The sequence below is a fragment of the Eschrichtius robustus genome, chromosome 1, assembly GCF_028021215.1.
Source record: "Eschrichtius robustus isolate mEscRob2 chromosome 1, mEscRob2.pri, whole genome shotgun sequence".
Taxonomy (NCBI): domain Eukaryota; kingdom Metazoa; phylum Chordata; class Mammalia; order Artiodactyla; family Eschrichtiidae; genus Eschrichtius; species Eschrichtius robustus.
The window spans coordinates 34,136,423-34,156,368 of NC_090824.1; the positions used below are offsets into that span (position 1 = coordinate 34,136,423).

Sequence of the window (19,946 nt, forward strand, 5' to 3'; positions counted from 1 at the left end):
TATCTGGCTCTTCACAGAAGTTTACTGACCTTTGGCACAGTTAGTTAACAGGGCAAAATGAGTATGGGCTCACTGGCATCTGAAAGTCCTGGAGCAAACAAGTGGGAAACAAAGTATTACTGTTTCTAGAAGGAAATAAGACAATAAGATTCTCTGATTTATAAAAGGAAGGTGTTAAATATTAGATATAAGGGCTCCTTACAGCTTTTTTTATTTGTTAAGCTGTATATGAGCCCCTGTGCTAAGTATATTTAATTCAAAGGAACAACCAATTACTACTATAAGGGAAATACTTTTTTGTTTTAAGTACTATCCTCTTTTCCAAGGATCTACTGAAAAATGGGCACTATCCCACTGTTTTAAAGTTGGGCATTACTGGACTTCCCTGGTAGCACAGTGGTTAAGAATCCACCTGCCAATACAGGGGACACAGGTTTCATCCCTGGTCCGGGAAGGTCCCACATGCCGCAGAGCAACTAAGCCTGTGTGCCACAACTACTGAGCTCGAGCGCCACAACTACTGAAGCCCACGTGCTTAGAGCCCGTGCTCCGCAACAAGAGAAGCCACCACAATGAGAAGCCCACGCACTGCAACAAAGAGTAGCCCCCGTTTGTCTCAACTAGAGAAAGCCCATGTGCAGCAACACAGACCCAACGCAGCCAAAAATAAAATAAATAAATAAATTTATTTTAAAAATAAATAAATAAAAATAAAGTTGGGCATTATTACTCTCACTTTACACATTAGGAAACTGAAAAACAGAAAAGTAATTAAGCTATAGTTATACAGGCAGTAAATGGAGGAGTCTGAATTCTAACCCAGATCTGTTTGGGTTGTTTCTGGTGTTTGGTGATTATGAATTACACTACTAAAAACATTTTCAGACTTTTGCATGATATATATCATTTATTAGGGTAAAAAAAAATACCTAGGAGAAAGATTACTCGGTCATATAGTTAAAGTAGATGTTTAACTTTACAAGAAACTGTCAAAATGTTTTCCAAGGTGGCAATACCAACTAGCATTTCCGTCAGCATGTAGGAGAATTCGAGCTGCTCTGTATCCATGTATCCTTGTCAGTACTTGGTATTGTCAGGGTTTTTGCTCTTGTTTTTTGAACCATTCTAATAGGTGTATAGTAGTATTTCATTGTGATTTTACTTTGCATTTCCCTAATGACTAATAATTTTGAGCACTTATTTGCCACCTGTATATCTTCTTTGCTGAAGTGTTTATCCAAATCTTTTGCCCATTTTTTTGCCCATTTTTAAAATTAGATTGTTACTGAGTTTTCATAGTCCTTTATATTTCTAGTTACCAGTCCTTTAACATATGAGTTGCACAAATATTATCTCCCAGTCTGTGGCTTGTTTTTTCATCTTCTTAAGTATCTTCAAAGAATAGAAATGTTAATTTTTTATGGTTCTTTTTTTTTTTTAATAAATTTATTTATTTTTGGCTGCATTGGGCCTTCATTGCTGTGTGTGGGCTTTCTCTAGTTGTGGCGAGCAGGGGCTACTCTTCATTGCGGTGCGCGGACTTCTCATTGTGGTGGCTTCTCTTGTTACAGAGCACGGGCTCTAGGCGCGTGGGATTCAGTAGTTGTGGCACGTGGGCTCAGTAGTTGTGGCTCGCGGGCTCTGGAGCACAGGCTCAGTAGTTGTGGTGCACAGGCTTAGTTGCTCTGCGGCATGTGGGATCTTCCCGGACCAGGGCTCGAACCCGTGTCCCCTGCATCGGCAGGCGGATTCTTAACCACTGCGCCACCAGGGAAGTCCCTGGTGCATATTTTTAATGTCATTTAAAAAATCTTTGCCTGGCCCAAGGCCACAAATATTTTCTCCCATGTTTTTTTTCCAGAAGTTTTATAGTTTTAGGTTTTACGTTACAGTGTGTAAACCATTTTGAGTTGGGTTTCTATAATAGTGCAAGTCAAGATTTGTTTGTTTTTTACATATGGATATCCAATGGTTCTAGCACAATTTGTTGACAAACTATCCCTTTTCCATTGAATGACCTTAGCATCTTTGTTCAAAATTAACTGACTGTAAATCTATGGATTTATTTCTGCACTCTCTATTCTGTTCCATTGATCTGGTGTCAATCCTATCACCAATACAACACTGTCTTAATTATTGTGGCTTTCTAGTAGGTCTTAAAATCAGGGAGTGTGAGTCTTCTAACTATACTCTCCTTTTTATAAATTGTTCTAACTGTTCTCTATCTTTTGCTTTTCTACATAAATTTCACAGTCAGATTGTTGATTTCTACCCAAAAGCCTACTGGGATTTCGATTGGGATTGTGTATTGAATACATAGAACAATTTGGAGAGGATTAACATCTTGACACTGGTGAGTCTTCAGTCCATGAGCATGGTATGTTTTCATTTATTTAGGTCTACTTTGAGTTCTCTCATCAATGCTTTATAGTTTTCAGTATAAAAATCTGACATATATTTTGTTTCATTTATCACCAAGATTTCATGGTTTTGGTATTCTTATTAATGGTACAGGTTTTCAATTTCCGTTTCTAATTGTTCACCACTAGCATATAGAGAAACAATTAATTTCTATATATCGATTCTCATATCCTGTAATCTTGCTAAAATCACTTGTTAAATCTAGTAGCTTTTTGGGTAAAATCTTTGGGATTTTCTACCAAACATATCATATTGTCTATGAATAAAGATAGTCTTATTTCTTCTTTTCTAATCTAAATACAGGTATACTTAAATTCTTTTTCTTGCCATATCACACTGGCTAGAGTCTACAATACACTGTTGATTAGAAATGGCAAGAATAGGCCATCTCTGCCTTATTCCCAATCTTAGGAAGAAAGAATTCAATATTTCACCATTAAGTATGATGTTAGCTGTAGTTTTTTAGTAGATGCCCTTTATCGGGTTGAGAAAGTTCCCTTCTACTCCTGGTTTGCTCAGAGTTTTCATCATGAATAGCTAATGAATTCTGTCAATTGTTTTTCCTTCCTACATCTACTGAGATGATCCTTTTTTTTAATGTGTTGCTGTAGTAAATTTTATATTTTAATGTTGCATTCAAAATCAATGAAGCATTCCTGAAATAAGCTGTACTTGGTCATGATGTAGTTATCTTTTTTATTTATTGCTGAATTTAATTTGTTAATATATTTTAAGGATTTGTGTATTTATGTTCATGAGGAACACCACTCTGTAGTTTTCTTATAAATTTTCTGGAAGGTTTGTATAGAATTGACATTATTTCTCCCTTAAATGTTTGATAGATTTTACCAGTAAAGACTTTGGACCTAGCATTTTCTTTGTGAGATTTTTAATTACAGATTCAACTTCTTTAACAGATATAGGACTATCCAGGTTATCTCTTTCTTCCTCAGTGAGCTTTGATAGTTTGTGTCTTTCAAAGAATCTGTCCATTTCATCTAAGTTATCAAACTTACTGAAATGAAGTTGCTCATAACATTCCCTTATTATTCATTTAATATTTGTAGGACCTTCAGTGATATCCCCTCTTTCATTCTTGATACTGCTAATTTGTTTTTCTCTTGGTCAGTCTGGGGACAGTTTTATCAATTTTATTAATCTTTGCAAAGAACTAGCTTTCTATTTCATTGATTCTTTTCTCTATTGTTTCCTATTTTTAATTTCATGGATTCATGCTTTTATCTTTATTATTTCCTTCCTTCTGCTTATTTTGGGTTTAATTTGTTCTTCTTCTTGTATTTTTTACAAGCTTAGATCACTGATTTGAAAACTTTCTTCTTTTCCAGTATAAGCATTTAATTAAATAAACTTCCCTCTAAGCACTGATTTAGCTGCAATCCACAAATTTTGATATGTTGTATTTTCATTTTTATCTACTTCAAAATATTTTCTAAGTTCTCTTGTGATTTATTCTCTGACTCATGGGTTATTTAGAAGTGTTTTTGTTTAATTTCCAAATATCTGTGGATTTTCCAGACATGTTTCTGTTATCAATTTCTAGTTTAATTCTCTTGGGGTCAAAAAACACACTTTGTATGATTTCTATCTTTTAAATATGTTGAGATTTATTGTATGTCCCCAAATATGGTCTATATTGGTGAATATCTCATGTGTACCAGAAAGGAATACGTATTCTGCAGGCATTTGAATGGAATGTTTTGTAAATACCGATTAGATGAAGTTGACTGATTATGTTATCCAAGTCTTCTGACTTTCTGCCCATTAATTCTATCAATTACTGAGAAAGGATGTTGAAATCTCCACACACGCAGGCATACTTGCATACAAACACACATATAATCGTCTTCCATATCCATGGGTTCCATATCTGTGGATTCAACCAACCATGGATCAAAAATTCTCACTTGGAGAATTTTTTTTTCTAATCTGTGATACATTTTATTTTTTTATTTTTTATTAATTTTTATTGGAGTATAGTTGCTTTACAATGCTGTGTTTACTTGGAGAATTTTTGATGCAAAACCCTGAACACAAAACCCACGGATAAGGAGGACCACCATTTTATATAAGGGACCTGAACATCTGCAGATTTTGGTATCTGCAGGGGTCCTGGAAGCAAGCCTCTGCAGATACTGAGGGACAACTGTACATACCATACACAAACATATACACAATGTGACAATCAAAATTAAATACAAATTATATTTTAAGCTTTTTTCCCACATTTTAAAAGCACTGAAAGTTCACTGTAGAGAAATATTTAAATTCAATGAAGTACTCAACCCACAGCCAAGTTGGTTTTACTCTTTACTCTCATTTGAATGAAGATAACTAGAGTGTATCAAAATGCCAGGCATCCTGGCCCTATCCACCATCTCAGATCCACAGCCAAAGAACAGGCTGGAATGCTTGGCTTTCTACCCAATCTTCAGAGGCCATCAGACATTCACTTACCACAGTTTTACTAAACTGAGATAAATCTCTTCTAATTCCTGGCTCTGTGACACTGTCTAGATCTCTAAAGCCTTTTCCAAGTTTAAGAATCTTAAGAATTCTTTTTCTTCCTATAAGACACCAGTGTGAACTGAGTCCAGCTCCCATATAATAAGATTCTGCCATCTAAAGTTACATTTTATTACTATTATAAATAGCAAACAATATTAAAGATAGGATCAAAGTAGAGATAAAAGCAAATAATAAAATTTAAGTTCAGTATAAACATACATAAGATTAAATCAAGTCTAAGAAGAAAAGCAGTATCTAAATTCATACATTCAAAAACATTTACTGAGTGCCTACTATGCGTTAGGCACTATTCCTGGTACTGAGAATAAAGCCATGAACAAAGTAGACAGAATCCTTTTAACCGTACTATGGGGTGGTGGGGACACACAAACAATAAACATAAATATATAATGCTAGAGGGTGAAAACTATGATGGAGGAACATAAAGCATAATAAGAGACATGGAGAGGCAGGGAGTGTGGTTAATACTTATATGGTCAGGGAAGCCCTCACTAATAACAGGAGACAATATGGATAATGGATATAGAGGAGGGATATTCCAGGCTGAGGAACAGCAAACACTTCTTGGGGCAGGAATGTTTGTTGGCATGTTTAAGTACCAGGAAGCATAAGGTTTGCTAATTTGAAAGGTATAATGAACCAGAAAACAACACACCTTTTAAGGCATTTACTTCCATATGAAGCCACCTATTCAAAGTATAGCATAAAAGCTTAAAAGTTTATGATTTTCCATTTAAGTGAGGTAATTAGGCTAGGAAAATTCTGAGATTTCCTAAAGGAAGTATTTTTCAAAAGCCTTCTAAAACCAATGCTGATTTGTCAGAAAAACCAATACCATACTGTGTTACATGAGTACATGTTATATTCTGCATTTACCTCTGAACAGAAAAACAAAGGCAAAGACAGAAGGATATGGGGATACTAAGTACCTATTCTTTCAAAGGGCTCTATTAAAAACAAAGAAAAGCAGAGCCCCTTTCTCACTCAGGAAAATAAATAATCACCTCAGAAAAAACTGAAACACATTAGCCTACAATTACAATTTAAAAGCAAACAGGGACTTTCCTGGTGGCGCAGTGGATAAGACTCCGCGCTCCCAATGCAGGAGGCCCAGGTTCCATCCCTGGTCAGGGAACTAGATCCCACATGCGTGCCGCAACTAAGAGTTCGCATGCCGCAACTAAGGAGCCCTCCTGCCACAACTAAGACCCGGCGCAAACAAATAAATATTTTAAATAAATAAAAACAAACAAATATAACTTTTAAAAAGCGAATTTTCATATTTTACACAAGATTAAGTCAGACAACAATATGAATAAAATAAACATATATACTTAACTTTTCCACTCAATCAAGTAACTCTATAAAATATTTTTAAATTCCCTTATTCTCCTTGACCAGGGAAAATATGAATTTGAATTTGTCCTCTTAAGCAACTATAATAAAATTTAAAAGATAAGCATCATCCAAGATAAGCTTTACAGCACTCTATTCACCAGGAATTATACCATATAATCCAAAATATGAATTTAAAAGCCATTAAAACATGTAGAACTTTTTGAATGCCATATTTTCTCCCTCGACTTCTTGCTTAGGTTTATAAATCTCAAAGGCTATGTGGTAGTTTCCACTAACAGTACATATTCTCTATGTTACAAAGATCCAAGGTTTTAATTTTCCAAACAAATCTAAAAATTATAAAATCATCACTGAATTTCATCTCAGTTTAAGGAATTTTCCTATCTTCTGTTGAGATGATGCATGGCTAAAATTGAAAAGCCTGACAATGCTAAATGTTGGTGAGACTTCAGAGCAAGTTGCACTCTTCCACACACTGCTAATGGGAATATAACTTAGTACTCATGTATGCCTTGTAGCTTACCCACCACAAACCCTTGCAATACACCTCATCTTCAGATTTCCTGATCACAATTCCCACTACTGAAAGTCATGCCAAGAGTAATTTTTCAAGTTTTCCTTACTTACGCTTTCATTACTATCACTCCAAACACCCTAAAAAATCAACCTCTGGCTTTTGAAGCAAACCAAATGCTATGGTGTACAAAACAGCACTGAACACAACAACATCTAAACCTTAAATACTTATAGAACTGACAACTTCCGCCATAAAAAAAAAAAAGCTGTATAGAAATAGACACAGGCAATTTCATGGAGTTTTAATACTTACTACTTATCTCAGTGTGATAAAAGTAATACAAAAACATGCACAAAGACTAAACAATGAGAGAGAAGAAAAGTACTGACTATAGGAACTTTGGAAAACAATATTTAAATCTTCTTAGGCTCAAATTGTGAAAAGGACGAAATAATCTCAAGAGATGAACAAATTTTACAAGATGGTGGTATTTGCTATAGCAATTAGACTGTGCTACCATTAAAAAGTCATGTTTTAATTTCCTTTTAATTATATTATTTCATGTTATAAGTTAGTGAAAATATAAAAGAAAGGAAAAAAAGAAAGAAAGAGGAAAAAAAGAGAAAAAGAAAAACTTACTGGGATTGAAAATTCCTCAGCCAAATACTTCAAAGAGGCTGCTTCTCTTGCCAAGAACTTGTTCCTTTCTCTCATGTTGCCCTGAAGTTGTGTATCAAACTCCTTTCTTACCACAGAAGCAAGAGAGTCGATAATCACAAGTTTAACTCCTTTTGAAATAATTTCTTCTTCCAAGGATTCAATCCTGTAAAAGCAGAATTTATAAAACAGTGGATAAATTTAAGGTATCATTTAAAAAAATAGGGCATGGAAACGTTAACTACCTTTAAAACAACAAATTATTCTTCCCTAAGTTACAGTAATTATTGCAGATAGTCAGTAAACATACATTATTTTCAGCTCATATATTGCACTCTTTTGGAAATAGGCCAAAATGTTTTCATTTAGCTTCACTCCTTGGTTTCCTTTTTTTTTTTTTTTAATCAAACATTTACCTAATCTACCTCAAATGTGAAACGTGTGGATATTTATTTCTCTTCTGACAATTTGTATCAGCTCAAATGTAGATTTTACTGCTTATCCACTTTTATTTTAAATTAATTAATTTATTTATTTATTTATTTTGGCTGTGTTGGGTCTTTGTTTCTGTGCGAGGGCTTTCTCTAGTTGCAGCGAGCGGGGGCCACTCTTTATCACGGCGCATGGGCGTCTCACTGTCGCGGCCTCTCTTGTTGCGAGCACAGGCTCCAGACGCGCAGGCTCAGTAGTTGTGGCTCACGGGCCCAGTTGCTCCGCGGCATGTGGGATCTTCCCAGACCAGGGCTCGAACCCGTGTCCCCTGCATTGGCAGGCAGATTCTCAACCACTGCGCCACCAGGGTAGCCCCCTTGGTTTTCTTATGATACTGCTAAAGCTCCAGTTTAGAGCAAAACTGCTTGTCGTAGAAAGGCTCCAAAATGCTCCCCATTTACTCCCACCTCCTGGTATTCACATCCTTGTGGAGTCCCCTCCCACATTGTACCAGGGTTGTCCTGTGGACCAACAGCATATGACAAAATGACAGTACACCGTTTCTGAGAGTAGGTTATAAAAGACTACAGCATCCATCTTGGGCTCTTTCTTACTTGCCCACTCTCTCTCAGAGCACTGGCTCTGGCGGAGGCAAGATACCATTTTGGACAAAAATGTCGCTTGCCACATCAGTAAACAAAGGATGTTGAGGCCATCAAGCCATCAGCCACTGCAGCTGTCCTGACTGTGCACCCTGAGGGAATTCAGGATAGAGAAAAGCAAGATACTGGCCCTAGACAGTTAAGGTGCATATCAAAGGAATGATTTCAATGAGCCCAGACTCTTGCATCTTCCCATACATAGAAAAGTGCTAAATTCATTAACTCAAGATGTTTGTTTTTTCTTTAATTAACAGTAATTTTCTGATGTTCCAACTACCTTGTTTTTGTTGCAAAACCTCCTATATCCTGGCTTCTCCCTTACCTCTTTGGAGCAGTCCCTCAGAGCTATCTGAGAGGCTGCCTCCTGGGCTTAAGTCCTCAGTATGTCTGCTGAATAAAACATAATTCTCAACTTTTAGGTTGTGTGCTTTTTTTTTTTCAGTCAACAACATGTTGTAAGCAGCCCTATGGAGAGACCCACATAGTGAGAACTAGAGGCCTCTCCAGGAAGAAAGGGAGGCCTTCCAGCAACTACATGAATGATCCTGGAATTCTCTAAGATTCTCCAGCCTCAAGCGACCCTTGAGATGACTACAACCCTGGCCAACAGCTTAACTGCAAGCTCTTGAGCAACCCTGAGCCAGAAATACTCAGCTAAGCCATTCCCAGATACCTAACCCTCAAAAACTATGTGAGATAACAGATGTTTACTGTTTTAAGCTGCTAAACTTTGGGGTAATTTGTTAATGGAACAGTAGATAATATATCACTTAATTAGTTAAATCTAAAACATTTTATTCATTTAAAATATTTTTCATTTTTAAAGAAATACTTCAACCAATAGTAGTAAATAAAGAACACTGAAATAATCATTTCTCATAATCCTAATATGTAGGGACTTTTTTTTACTCAGAAGCTGAAAACATGAAAAACAAAAAATAAACCTTCAAAGTATTACTAAAATACCAAAATCTAAGACAGCATACCTTTGTAGAACTTCATCACAGCTGAGTTCCCGATAAAGATGAACTTTACTGCTTGTCAAAAGTAATTTTTCTTCAGTGTTAAAATATCTGGGAAAACGGGATTCTGCTATCTCAACCAGTCTGTGGAGGAAAAAACAGCACAAGCAAAAACAGTCAATATTTTTTTGCCATTTGCAGCAACATGAATGGAGGGCATTATGCTAAGTGAAATGAGTCAGACAGAGAAAGATGAATACTGTATGATATCACCTATATGTGGAATCTAAAAAAATACAACAAACTAGTGAATATAACAAAAAAGAGACAGACTCATAGATACAGAGAACAAACTAATGGTTACCAGTGGGGATGGGAGGGGAGGGGCAATATAGGGTTGGGGGTGTGGGAGGTTCAAACTACTGGGTTTAAGATAGGCTGGAGGGTATATTGTACAACATGGGGAATGTAGCCAATATTTTGTAATAACTAAATGGAAAGTAACCTTTAAAAATTGTACCAAAAAATTAAAATACATAAATAAATAAATAGTCAATATTTAAGGCCACATAAATTTTACTTAGAAAACTCATAAGCCGTAAGTAACACTGGAAAAAAAGCCTTATCAATAGAGCAGGTATTAAAAAAAAAAAGAGCAGGTGTAAGCAAAATGGCTTCATATACAATTATGGAATGTAAGCCCTCGTTTGTAAGCACTAAAAGAGATTACCAGTCAGAGCACAAGCCTAGCAAGGGCTTTTAATCTCATCTAATGCTGAGCAAGCAATATCTCTGAGGTTTAACATAAAAATATATGGTTTTTTACAAATGAAAATTTGACTAGCACCATATGTTTAGTAAATAAGAAAAATGCTTTCATTTTCAGAAATGAAAAATATTTGAATATAGAATATTATCATTCTAATAATCAGATATCAGTAAATCTCCAAGTCTCAGACCAGAAAAATATGTTTTCTCAATTAAAACTTAAATACATACAAAATAAGTGCTATCCAATAGTTCCTTGGTAAACAGGAAACTATTTTCTAAACAAATGGATGTGTCCAATATTTCCTTAGTAAACAAAAAATTATTTTCTAAACACTGAATTCCGACCTCAAAGCTAGATCTAATGCATGGGGTAGGCCTAGCATTAGAGAGTGACAAGTTGAAACAGATGCAACTATAATCGTTACTAATACAGGACATGGAGTGGTACTAGAAATTTCAAATATTTCTGGCTAAAAATACAAAAATGTAAATCTTTGAGTGTAATTGTCTCCTATTTAAAATGATACTTTATCAGCCCCATACTTAACCATCCAAGGGTGACTGGGAGGAAGGACAATAAATACTAAAACCATCCTATATTTTATGTTCCATTTAACAACACAAAAGTGTAACAGAAGAGTGTTTTCATTTCTAAATAGTTAATGAGCTCCAAGAAGAGGCTGAGAGTGTTAAAGAGAGAAAATAAGTTCCTCACATATGCCATACTCAGAAATGAAAGAGAAACTCTAAAACAGGGAAGAAAAAAAATAAAACTAGTTAATAACATTCTTTAAAAAGTATATTTTGAACAATTTGAAAAGAAAAGGCATCATTGGTTTGAACAGGAAGAGGAAAAATTACTTTAGGAGTAAGGAATAGTACCGAAAGTTGTGTAAAAAGTTGAGTACAGAATGGATCAAATGACCATTCAGGAAAAGTACTTGAGAGAGGGAGGCATAGGGACTGGAAAAAAAGGAGGAAATGAGGTAAGTGATGAAAGCAAGAAGAAATGAGATGACACTGGCAAAGCAGAATGGGCAAATTTTGAGAGTCTGGGGAAAATGTGTAAATTTCTTGATTAGGGCAACTATTTGCTGAGTTTAGTGCTAGTCAGAGAAGTCAGATAAAAAGCTCTGACACTTGGAACCTGCTGATTTTTAATAGGATAGGGATGGTGACACCTGCCAGAAACATGGAAGTTTTTCAAAATTTGGATACCCAGTCGCATTAGGAACCAGATTGAGAGTACCTAAGTCATTGGCAACAACAACTGAACAGCTGACAGACGATAATAATTTTCTGAATCTAACACTAGGCTGGATTTCAACCAGCGGCTTGATGGTCAAAGGCTCTGGAAACTATTTCTGCTCTCTCATTCCATTAAAGGCACCTCAGAAGGAGGGTGGTCAATGTGTGGACCTGAACTAACCTTATCCACAGTTACCATGCTGAATACCTGTATCAAATGGATATTTACATACAAATATGCTGTCATTTTCTGTAAGTTTCTCCAAATGTTTTTTATTTTAGAAAAAGTATCTAAAAATATATAAATCAAAACCCAAATACAAATGTAGTATTCTATATGCCTCACATTAATCGTAGAATTTCTTATGACAATCTTCACCACAAAGATCTTTTTTGGTTACAGCAAGCGAAAGAAAAGATCTTATGTTTTCCTTCTAGACATTAATTACATAAAATTTGAAAGCAGTGCCATCTAGTGGACATCTTTTTTTTTTAAAGTGCTCTTTTCAAAAGATGCATTTAAGATTCATTCATTCAATATTTGAGGACCTATTATATGTGAGGCACCATTCTAGGAGCTAAGGATACAGCTATGAACAACAACAACAAAACAAAACAAAAAAATCCTTCCCTCATGGAACTTACATGCTACTGAGAAAGACAAACAAATAAATATATATTAACATGTCAGATAATATGTGCTTTAAAGAAAAGTGAATCAGGTTAAGGGAACAGATTGTGACAGACAGAAGTAAGAGCTATTTCATGGAGGGTAGTCTGGGAAAGCCTCTTTAATACGGTGACATTTGAGCAAAGGTTTAAGGGAGATGAGAAAGTGAACCATGTGGCTATCCAGTGAAACAGCACACAGGAAGAGAGAATTACAGCAAGTGCAAAAGTCCAGATGTGGGAAGATGCCTGGGGTGTTGGAGGAATAACAAGGAGGCTTGTAGTAGCTGGAACACAGGAACCAAGAGGCGGAATAAAAGGAAATAAGGTGAGAGAGCTAGCCAGGGGCCAAGATGACATGAGATTTTTAAGTTTGTGGGTTTTGGGGGGTTTTTTTTTAGATTTCATTTAGTAAAATGCGAAACCTAGGATCAGGACTGACATGATCCAACTTCTTTTCTTTTCTTAAAGAATCACTCTAGCTACCAAATGTAGAAGAGGCTACGGAGGGGCGAGGGTGACAGCAAGATCAGCTAGTGCTGTCGTCCAGATAGAGATGATGACTTGACCTAGAGAACAGCTCAGGTGATTAGAAGTAACTACACTCCAGATACAGTTCCATAGAGGATCGAAGGGATTTCTTGACTAATCGGATGAGCAGCTGGAGAAATGGAATTACCATTCACTAAAGTGGAGAAGACTGAATTCAGATCAAGGTTTTTGTTGTAAGTTCCTCCTGTTACTTCACAGCTCTTTTATAAAAGGAAAGAAAAGCTTTACATTAGTGACCACATGCCAACTTGAAACCAAACACATGCTTAATGTAAAAAAAAAAAAAAAAAAAAACTTTTCCAAAATTCTAGTTGAAATCTAGCATCATAAATGTGCTGAAATATAAGTTTATGGTTTCTCAAAGCTTCATGTAATACTTTCCTGTTCATTAATTCAATATGTACTTGCTCAGTACTGTGGTATTACAAAGTATAATAACGTGAATCTATTAGTTCCTTACAGATTCTAGAATATTCCAATGTTTTGTTTTAGTGATAATAAGTACTTATGACTGATTTTCATTTTCTATCATAAAAACTCTTCAGGATCTCCCTCGCCACTAATTCACCTCGATTCACAAATGATAGGACAGCTAGAACTGAACTAAGAAAAACCTACTCAGACTCATGAAACCACCTCAAAAAATGGTAAAAGGGAATTTATCTCCCCTGTTGTTTGCCCCCTGGGTTAAAGATCTGGATTTGTACCAACTAGCAAGTAGGTAAATGGTCCTAAGACCACACTGGTATTGCCTTCAGAATCAGCCAAAGTCATGCTGGGCACTACCACTACATGCCTCTCCCTGATATCACTGGTTCAGAAAGAGTGATACTCTAGGTAGTTTTGTAGGAATTAAAGGGCACTGGCTGTAGGGTATTTGGCACCCTCAGAAATGACATTAATACCAAGTACAAAACTTCCTTCAGATCTAAGCTTGGCCATTGCTTCCACATGGTACCAACACAACATATACCTCTCCTTTGTATACTTAGTTATAATAGTTATAATTTTACAATTTTGTGGTTACTTGATTTTCTTCCTCCCCTGTTGGACTACATATTTCTTCCTAGTTTTCAAAGCTCTTCTGATTTCATGACATCTCAGGAATGTCTACTTCTGCCACTTACAATTCCAATTCTATGTCCCACCTCCCCAAGTCTCCACCTTCCAGGGTCCTGGGTCCCATCTCCTGCTTCCCCAGATCCCTCCGTCTTCCTCACACACATATCCACTTGCAGTTCTAAGACTGCTTTATTTTCCTTTATCCATTTTATTTCTCCCAAAGTTTTATTTCAAAAATTTCTATTACTACTACCATCCATATTACCTCCTTTTTTATTCTTAACCTCCAGTTCCATCTTTTTCTAATTATCCCCAATAGGGATAATATAGTATTCATTCAATTCATGTATACTGGAATTTTCATGGCTGCCAAAATTTCCATAGACAGGTCACTAACCTATTTATCCATATTCTCAAGGTATGCACAGCATATAGCATCTAAGACTATATGAGACCCTAAGCATAAGTCCAATAGGTAAAACAAATAAAAACAGACTTTTCCTGAATCAATCAGAAGAAGGAGACCCAGAACTCTGCCTGTTTAGCATTCCCCTCTCCCCAAGGCAGTCCCTGAGTACCTGAGGGTTTAGCACCAGATTATACTATTATCTAATTATTAAGCAGTACAGAAATACAATTGCAGCCTGTGATGAACAAGCATGATTAACATACTTCTCAAAAATATGTAAAAATGAGCTAGCTAGTGTATTGCTTTAAAAAAATATATAACTAACCATTCCAAAGTGCTTTTAAGTATATCACCTTCAAGGTTTTCTTTTTTCTTTTTTTTTTTTTCTTTCTTTCTTTCTTTCTTTCTTTATTTATTTTTGGGCTGTGTTGGGTCTTCGTTGCTGCGTGCAGGCTTTCTCTAGTTGCGGCAAGCAGGAGCTACTCTTCGTTGTGGTGCACGGGCTTCTCATTGCAGTCGCTTCTCTTGCTGTGGAGCACGGGCTCTAGGCGTGCGGGCTTCAGTAGTTGTGGCACGTGGGCTCAGTAGTTGTGGCTGGCGGGCTCTAGAGTTCAGGCTCAGTAGTTGTGGCACACGGGCTTAGTTGCTCCGCGGCATGTGGAATCTTCCCGGACCAGGACTCAAACCCGTGTCTCCTGCATTGGCAGGCGGACTCTTAACCACTGCGCCAGCAAGGAAGTCCTTTCTTTTTTTTTAATACATTTTAAACTTCACTTATTTTTATTTATTCTTCCTCTGTTTTCTTCCTCCTTCTTGATAAAAAGATATCTAGCAACTTATTGACAGAAATTATTTTCCACTTTTTTCACTTACCCTAAATTCTCTATATGTTAATCCTTTAATCTTCCTTCATGTTAATCCTTCAATTCACTTTCACATTTGTGTTTTTCTTTTTTAACTGATTTTTTAAAATTCATTTATTTTTTAAATTTATTTTTGGCTGCGTTGGGTCTTCATTGCAGTGCGCGGGCTTCTCACTGCGGTGGCTTCTCTTGTTGTGGAGCACAGGCTCTCGGAATGTGGGCTTCGGTGGTTGCAGCACGTGGGTTCAGTAGTTGTGGAACGTGGGCTTAGTTGCTCCGCAACCCGTGGGATCTTCCCAGACCAAGGCTCGAACCCATGTCCCCTGCATTGGCAGGCGGATTCTTAACCACTGTGCCACCAGGGAAGCCCTCATTTGTGCTTTTCGGAGAGCTTGTTTGAAGGACAAAATGGAGACAATTATCCATACAGAGACATACAGAAAGCTAAAGCATATTCCTTTTTGGGTCTTATATTTTCCTGCTTTATCTTTTATCTAAGTCCAAAAACTATCCCAGTTGTGGCAGACACTATTAATTACCTACCAATATCCATTCCCACTTCTTCCTTGCTATGGGAACCCCAATTTTACTCAGGCAGTTATGTTAACCAGCCCCATCACACTTGTTACAAATATGTTTTACCCTCACTTTTCCATCCTCCCTTCCATGTAGGGGTGACCAAGTGAGAAATCTGCAGAAGGATTCCAGAGCGTGAAAAGAAAATCAGCAGAGGGGAGGAGGCGGCTACTCTGAAAAGTATATTTTCCTGATAAAAGATATAATTGGCTCTTTCTCTTCTCACTGACTCGAGCACAGAATAGATATTATGCTTAAAAAGTACCAGCCCTAGGTCTCTATCATCACTGAGAGACAGAACCAGTGCCAGCAACCACCTACTCAGGTCTTCCTGTTATGGGGAAAAATATAAACCTCTTGTTTTTTAAGCCGCTGTTCTTTGTGTATCCAGTTGCTTGCAGGAGAAAGCTTTCCTAACTGATTGACCAACCTTCCCCAGTAACTCCAAATAGGGATCAAACAATATTGTAACAGCACAAATGAAATGTGGCCAAGCATCACAGAGCCAGCTCCATGCTCTGAGCTGCCATGACAAACTCCAGAAGGCACTATAAGAACACCAAGTCTGGCATCTATACAAAAGAGCATAGGGACCTTTGATTCCACCTGACCCTAGCACCAGATGATCACACTTTTCAAGCGTTGTGGAGAATAGACTAGAAAAATAAAAACAATATACATCTCAACCCTTGTCTTCAAATGACCTTCATAAGAGTTCCTTGTGAATTATGCAACATAATTCCAACAAAAGGGACAAAAATTTTACCACTCCATTTTCCAGCCTGCCTCTAATGCAAGTACTAAGTAATATGTACATAGGCAGGAAAAGATAATGAAGGAAAATAATTAATACAGAGAATGCAAAAAGTAGCCAATTAGACTAAATGCAAAGACAAAGAAAAACAAACAAAAGTCTCCACAAGTTAATACGGAAAATGTAGACTAGTCACCTGCTACTGGATTTCACCTAATTCACTGATAGGTTTTTAACCTACTCTGAACTGTAATACTGATAACAATGAAATAATGCAACAGTTTAAGAAGACATTGTAAACTCAGCTTTGAAAGTGGCGCAAAAAAAGCAAGAATCCAATTACAGTGAACTAAACTGCTGTTATCAGAATAACTTAATCCTTCAATTCTTTAAGCAAATGCCCCAGGACCTTTGTAAGAGCTATTTATACATTAGCTATTTATTACCTAATTGGCTATTTAATACCTTCTTGGCTTATGAGTTGAAAGCTAGTCATTGGCATTTTAAAGAGTACCTTTCACCTGGACAACCTGAGTGAGCCAATGTCTTTACCAGATTTAGCATCAAATATATTTGTATCAGCTTTAATATCAAATATGTTTCAACGTTCAGATTTCCAGTGGTGTCACGTTTATGCTTCTGTTTTTGTTTTTTTTTACCATTTATTTGTTAAAGATCCAAATAAGTTTATCACATTACAACTGATTACTATGTCTTTTTCCCAGCTTTACTGAGATATAATTGACATATAACATTGTTTAAGTTTAAGGTGTACAATGTGATGCGAGCAATACATCTTTTTTTTAAGCTTAATTTTTTTTTTATTGAAGTATAATTGCTTTACAATGTTGTGTTAGTTTCTGCTGCACAATGAAGTGAATCAGCTATATGTATACATATATCCCCTCTCTCGGACCTCCCTCCCACCCATCCCACCCATCTAGGTCATCACAGAGCACCAAGCTGAGCTCCCTGTGCTATACAGCAGGTTCCAACTAGCTATCTAGTTTACACATGGTAGTGTATATATGTCTGTCCTAATCTCCCAATTCATCCCACCCTCCCCTTCCCCCCTGTGTCCACATGTCCATTCTCTATGTCTGCGTCTCTATTCCTGCCCTGCAAAGAGGTTCATCTGTACCATTTTTCTAAATTCCACATATATGCGTTAATAAACGATATTTGTTTTTCTCTTTCTGACTTACTTCACTCTGTATGACAGACTCTAGGTCCATCCACATCTCTACAAATGACCCAATTTCATTCCTCTTTATGGCTGAGTAATACTGTTGGTGGGAATGTAAACTGATACAGCCACTATAGAGAACAGTATGGAGGTTCCTTAAAAAACTGAAAATAGAACTACCATATGACCCAGCACTCCCACTACTGGGCATATATCCTGAGAAAACTATAATTCAAAAAGATACATGCACCCCAATGTTCTTTGCAGCATTATTTACAATAGCCAGGACATGGAAGCAACCTAAATGTCCTCGATACATCTTTTAAGTCTCTTTTAATCCAAAGGTTTATCCTCCAACTCTTTTTTTTTAATCCTACAAATTGTTGTTTGTTGTTTTCCACAGTTTGGATTTTCTGATTACATCCCTCGGGTGTAGTTTCACGTGTTGCTCTCTTCTCTGTATATGTTGTAAACTGGTCGTTGTATCTGAAATCTTGATCACTTTCTGGTTTGATTATTCTTCCATCAGCAAGTACCACAATGACTGGTTGCCTTTTTGTGATGCTAGCACACTTTTCTGTTTATGAACTGTTTTTATTCACGACACTTCTGACACCAAATGTGTGGGTTTTCTATACTAAGCAATTTTCCAGTTCCCTATGGACACCAACTGGGTGTCCTACAAGTCAATTCAATTCTAACACTAACTACTAGGAGTTAACTCAGACACCGCAGGTTAGTCTCAGACTCACAAGACTGCCCCCACTTCAGACATCAATCACAAGTCCCAGGCCTCTGGTACTTCAGACCAACCAGCTATAAATCGGGAGTACCATCCCCCCCAGCACCTCAATGTGTTCACCAACCCAGAAGCTCTCCAAACCCTATCAGTTAGAGGGATTTGTGGAGATTCCATTACATGGGCATGATTAATTAAATGGGAATGCTGATTGATCCATTTCTAGTCCCTCTTCCCTCCTCAGAGGTTGGGGAGGTAGGGCTGAAAGTTCAACCCTATAATTACATGACCAGTTCCTCTGGCTACCAGCCCCCTTCAGATGCAATCTAGGGACCCACCAAGAGTCATCTCGTTAGCATAAACTCAGGTATGGTTGGAAAGGGGCTAATTACGAATAACAAATTATGCTCCTCTCAGCTCTATCACTCAGGAAATTCCAAAGGTTTTAGAAGTTTGTTTGTCAGTAACCAGGATGACAACAAAATATGTATTTATTATATCACAATATTCAGTTCTTAGATCACTAGATTATTAGGGTTTATAATTTGGTTATATTGTATCATTCCTTCATCATTTATTATTGGAATACTTCTATAAAAAAGACATTTGTTACTTAGTAATACAAATTCGTAATTTGTTACTTAGTAATACAGTTTGTATTGAAAAGAGAATAAATGCTTGATTTCCTTTTTTTTTTTTAACTTATTTTCAAAATAATAAGTTGCTTCTCCAGAATTCTCCAATGGTAATCAATTTGTTGCTTTTCATTTTATTTATTTACTTATTTATTTATTTTTGGCTGCGTTGGGTCTTTGATGCTGCGCATGGGCTTTCTCTAGTTGTGGAGAGCGGGGGCTACTCTTCATTGTGGTGCACAGGTTTCTCATTGCAGTGGCTTCTCTTGTTGTGGAGCACAGGCTCTAGGCATGCAGGCATCTGTAGTTGTGGCATGTGGGCTCAGTAGTTGTGGTTCATGGGCTCCAGAGCACAGGCTCAGTAGGTGTGGTGCACGGGCTTAGTTGCTCCACGGTATGTAGGATCTTCCCGGATCAGGGCTCGAACCCACGACCCCTGCATTGACAGGCAGGTTCTCAACCACTGTGCCACCAGGGAAGTCCTGCTTTCCATTTCTTAATATTATAGACTCATGAATTTAAACATTTTCCATGTGTTTCAATCAATTTCTATTATTGTTCTACTGGTGCTCAATTTGTTTCATCTTTGGCCAGTGGGAGCTCTTCAGGTTGACTCCAGAGTCCTTCTGACACTCCCTTAGCTAGTCGCTGATACCTTTCTTGCTATCAGATAAGATATTTCAGACTCAACTTAAAAACCTCCTAATACTCTGGTTTCTCTTCAGATTGAATAAATCTTTTGCCTTTTACTAAACCAAACAAACAAACAAAACTTTCTGCTCCATAGCTAGAATCAGCCATTCCCCCATGGAATCCTCATTCCTTTTAGTAGGATATGGTATCTGGATTCCATGATCTGAGAGCAATTCCTTCAATTCCTGTCAATTCCTTCATTTATCAAACATTTTCTGAGCAGTTAGTATGT

At 36.9% G+C, this 19,946-nt stretch overlaps 1 protein-coding gene across 4 annotated transcripts in view; it reads right to left on the bottom strand.

The window, feature by feature from the left end:
- Positions 1–19,946, bottom strand: part of RAD51B (RAD51 paralog B) — a 701,477-nt gene that overhangs the window by 642,456 nt on the left and 39,075 nt on the right. For all 4 annotated transcript variants that reach the window (XR_011074042.1, XR_011074043.1, XM_068543727.1 and 1 more), the window contains exons 6-7: positions 9,582–9,701; positions 7,484–7,667 (exon numbers count right to left, since the gene is read on the bottom strand). Coding sequence is in view for 2 of the 4 variants with exons in the window: in XM_068543727.1 (XP_068399828.1) it covers positions 7,484–7,667; positions 9,582–9,701 (304 nt within the window). In the remaining 2 variants the exon portion in view is untranslated. The remainder of the gene's footprint in view (positions 1–7,483; positions 7,668–9,581; positions 9,702–19,946) is intronic.